Source organism: Protobothrops mucrosquamatus, unplaced genomic scaffold (assembly GCF_001527695.2).
Source record: "Protobothrops mucrosquamatus isolate PMUCROS unplaced genomic scaffold, P.Mucros_1.0 scaffold970, whole genome shotgun sequence".
Lineage (NCBI taxonomy): Eukaryota > Metazoa > Chordata > Lepidosauria > Squamata > Viperidae > Protobothrops > Protobothrops mucrosquamatus.
In genome coordinates this window covers 40,402-44,814 of record NW_015387213.1, presented here as the reverse complement: position 1 = coordinate 44,814, position 4,413 = coordinate 40,402, and the positions used below count along the sequence as shown (strand labels likewise).

The window sequence follows — 4,413 nt, the reverse complement described above, 5'->3', positions numbered from 1 at the left end:
TTTTTTTTTTCTGTTTATGGCAATGATTTTGTGTTTTAAAGGTAACCACACAGCTTCTTTTCCAAATCTGTTCTATTTCTGCACTTTTTTCTTCTCACTTTAATTAAAATGCAGACTCCCTTGGAAGTATGTTTCTTTGAAATCAGTGGAACCTTTACTGTAATAAATGTCTGGAACAAGCTGCTGTTCTATTATGTAAGCATTTTCCACATAGAGTACTAAATAATATCATGTTAGATTATAGCTTATTACCATGGTCAATGTTACTTGAACTGGTGGCTGAAAATTTGTTTCCTTCTGATGATGTAAGATTGAGTTACTTTTATTTTATTCCATTACTTGCTTTTTAAAATCTACATAAAATAAAATAGAAAATTCAGCAGGTCAGAGTTTCAGTAAATTACAAGCACTAAATAATAGTGGCACTAAGTTAACAAAAGCAAAAACTATAAAGTATTCAATATCTAATATTGTAATACATTATGTATGATTTTTTTTAAAAATGTATATGCATCACATTACTTTCAGAGAAAGCAATATGGTGTAAAGCACAGAAAAACAATAAGAAATAGTAAGCAAAAGAAATTAAAGAAATGGGTTTGTCAAAAACAGATCATGCCTGACAAATCTTATTGCATTTTTTGACTAAGTGACAAAATTAGTGAATCAGAGGAATGCTGTGGATATAATTTACTTGGACTTCAGTAAGGCATTTGATAAAATAGATCACAACCTACTACTTGATAAGATATAAAAATGTGGGTTAGACAGCATCACCACCAGATGGATCCGTAGCTGGCTGACCGGCCGTACTCGGCGTGTGGCCCTCAATGGAACCGCATCTACATGGAGGGAAGTGTGTAGTGGGGTGCCCCAGGGCTCTGTTCTGGGCCCAGTGCTCTTCAACCTCTTCATCAATGATTTGGACGAGGGGATAGATGGGGAAATCATCAAATTTGCAGACGACACCAAGCTGGCAGGAATAGCCAACACTCCAGAAGACAGGCTTAGGATACAGGAGGATCTNTGGATAAAGACTATGACAGCTATGGCTTTTATACAGGACTTTATAAAATCTGGAAAAAACTAATCTGTGCTTGTGACCTTCAAAGCTATAACAATAGAGAACAGCTGTGACAAAAAAGAAAACAATTTGGGTTGCAGACAAAGAGAGGATTATAAACTTCAGGAAACCTTTTTGAACCTTTTTGGATTATAAATATCTACTAAACTATGACTCTAAAGCTATTTGCAGAGAAAAGAAAACCTCGATTCTTGACCACTATGGAAAGTCAGAGACTTGCAGAAAGAACTTATCAAGAAAAAATAAATACCTTTCAAGAGGAGAAATATGAGATGCTGCAACTAATTCAAACAACAATGACTTCAAACCACAAAGAAATCCAAAATAACTTTGAAAAAATGAACCAATTCATCTCCAATTTAACTTTACAACAAAAAAAAACCCAGGAAATAACAACAGAGAAGGAGCAGATAAAACAGAAAGCTGAATACAAATTTGAGGATAGAGACTTAAAGATGGAACCTAACAAAACAAAGAAGTATGATTTAACTTAAGTGGAAATTATTTTACAAGAAATACTGGATTTGGAAAAGACAACTTATACTATAACACCACAAAACAAATTTGAGGATAAGAAAAAAGATTGGACAAAATGGACTGCAGAGATGCCAGGAAAAACACTAGAACTGGAGAGACAAAAAATGATAAGAGAAGCAGAGAGAAAAAGAAAGAAAAATGCCTCTCACAAAGATATTGTACTTGACTTACCTTTTATATCTACAGTAACACCTACAAGAATATGGAAAGATTCTTTGACTCAGCAGAAAATATTGATTAAGAAAGATACTGGGCAAAAGAAAAAGGCTAAAGTGAAAATTAAGAAAATAGACGATGGGGCCTATCAGAGAGAATATTTAAAAAAGAAACACCTGTTCGAATATGGTTAAAGAAATGGAAAAATTTTGGATGTGAATTTGACTTTAAGAGGGAAGAGCCCCTCAAGTAACATAGTACTTTCTTTTTCTTCTTCTTTTTTATTTTATTTCCTGATATGAGTAATATAAAAGAGTTGGAATGGCTTATATAAAGGAAATGTTTTAGATATCTAAATGTGATTGACTTTAAGAAAATTACAATGGATTAAAACAAATGTTTTGAATAAGAGTTAAAAGACTAGCGGACTAGATTTATTAAATGGAATATTTAAAATTTAAATATATTTTTAATTATGGTAAAAAAGAACAAAAAAATCTTGGAAATAAATATGTATTAGCTTATAGGAAATAGAGATTTTAAGTAGCATACTATCTTTTTATTTTTATTTTTTATTCTTTTTCTTTTTTCTTTTTTTAGTCTTATTTATTCCTTAAGAAAGATAAAAATATTGGGTTGGCTTACATGAGAAAAAATAGACTTAAATATTTAAATGTAATTAACTTTGAGAAAATCTTAAACAGTAAGAATGTTTGGAACATTGTGAGAAAAACAAATGTAAACAAGAACTGTAAACAGTATCTATGATGCGACAACCAGAATGACTAGATAGAAAAGGAATATTATATTAATGTGATTATTATCTGTAGAAATATTAGAAAACTTTTATACTCAATCACCATTCATTGAAACAAGAATTGTATTAACAAAAGGTTGGTAAAAGAGAACATTATGGGAAAAAGAGGAAATCAAGTAAAGTTATTATATGGATTATAGATTATAGAAATCAACTGTTAGTGAATGTTTCTTAAATGTAAACCCAGACAACACACTGTTTACCGAATATTAAGGTGACTATGTTAAAAATTAATAAAACATATTTTTAAAAAACACATATATGGATCCAGGTTTTCTTTCTCATACACATACACATATGCACATGTACTCAGAAGCAACGTATGCAGCCCAGGCACCTTCTATGTCTACTGCCAATAAAGGAGTTGGAAAGAATTTCAGACATTGGGCTCTGCAGATATTATGATAATATACAGAGGTTGTAAGCATGCAGATAGTCTACCCATCCATCAGTTTCTTGTCTTCTTGATCCCACCATATTTTTATTATAGTTGGTGAGTCTTTTCTCCCTTATTGACAGAATTTCCTCATTTCTTCTGAGGCAGTATTATTCTTCTGAAGGACTTATTCATTGCCTCTTTTAACTCTTTGCTCCTCATGCTGTAGATCAGAGGGTTTAATACAGGTGTGATGAAAGTGTAGAAGACACACACCATCCGAATTTGCACTCCTGAGAAGCTGGAAGTAGGGCACAGGTATATTAAACTGCTACAGCTATACTGCATAAGGACAACCATTAAATGGGAGGAACAAGTAGAGAAAGCTCGTTGACGCCCCAAGGCAGAAGGGATGCGTATGATGGCCATTGTGATAAAGGCATAGGACATGCTGATTACTATGAAGGGGAAAGTCAAGAGAATCATACTTGTAATAAAAAGGATATTTTGCTGGACATGGATGTTTCCACATGTCAGTTTCATTAGAGCAGGAAAATCACAGAAAAAATTAGTGATTATATTGCCACAGAAAGGCAGGGTTAGTATGAGGAGACTCAACTGGAAACCAAGGAACCCACTCGTGGCCCATGCCCCAACTACAAGATTCACACACATTCTCCAGCTCATAATGAGAGGGTAGTTTAGTGGGCGGCAAATTGCCATGCATCGATCATAAGCCATGATAGCCAGCAGGACACAATCTGAGCCCCCCAGCAAGGTAAAGAAAAAGAGCTGGGTGCCACACCCGCCCAAAGAAATGGCGACCTTTCTCACTGAAGCAAGATGAGCCAAAGTTAAGGGGGCAATGGTACAAGAGTAGGCAATCTCCAGAAATGCCAGGTTAGCCAAGAAAAAATACATTGGGCAATGGAGAGAACTTGCAGTGTAAATGACGAAAACAATGGACGCATTCCCAAGGAGGCTGAGCAAGTAGAGAATCAGCAAAGTCCAGAAGATCAACCATTTCATCTCTGGGATGGTTGTGAATGGTTGGAAGTAAAATTCTGGACTCACAGTTTGATTTTCACTCTTCATTTGAGTCCTGTGGTCTGTTAAAAGGAGAAAGAACAAAAATGTTTGAAAATGACATCTTTGGAAATTAAAGTTGAACTTAAGAAATTCATCAAGAGATAATTAAACCACCAAGATTTTCGATATTAGACTAAATGTGCTGTACTTTATGTTGGCTGAGTCATTTTTTTATTAAATACTTAACCAACTACTCTTTATAGTACCAAGATAACATGACAAACATTTTTAAAGGTAAATTTGATCACACAGGTATGTATTTTACATACCTCTTATTAGGTAAGCAGAACATTTTGATCAGGCATTAGGAGGGCAAGAATACTTTTTCCCCCCTAAATTAGTAGCATTAGATTG

The 4,413-nt window shown here is 34.0% G+C and overlaps 1 protein-coding gene across 1 annotated transcript; it reads right to left on the bottom strand.

The window, feature by feature from the left end:
• Positions 1 to 3,120: 3,120 nt before the first annotated feature.
• On the bottom strand, positions 3,121 to 4,065 carry LOC107290802 (olfactory receptor 10V1). The gene has a single exon (XM_015819725.1). The coding sequence runs from the start codon at positions 4,063 to 4,065 to the stop codon at positions 3,121 to 3,123; it is 945 nt and encodes a 314-aa protein (XP_015675211.1).
• Between the last annotated feature and the right edge of the window lie 348 nt (positions 4,066 to 4,413).

Bases quoted from the DNA above. Each gene is read 5' to 3' on its own strand.
- LOC107290802 (XM_015819725.1), bottom strand. From the start codon at position 4,065: ATGAAGAGTGAAAATCAAACTGTGAGTCCAGAATTTTACTTCCAACCA.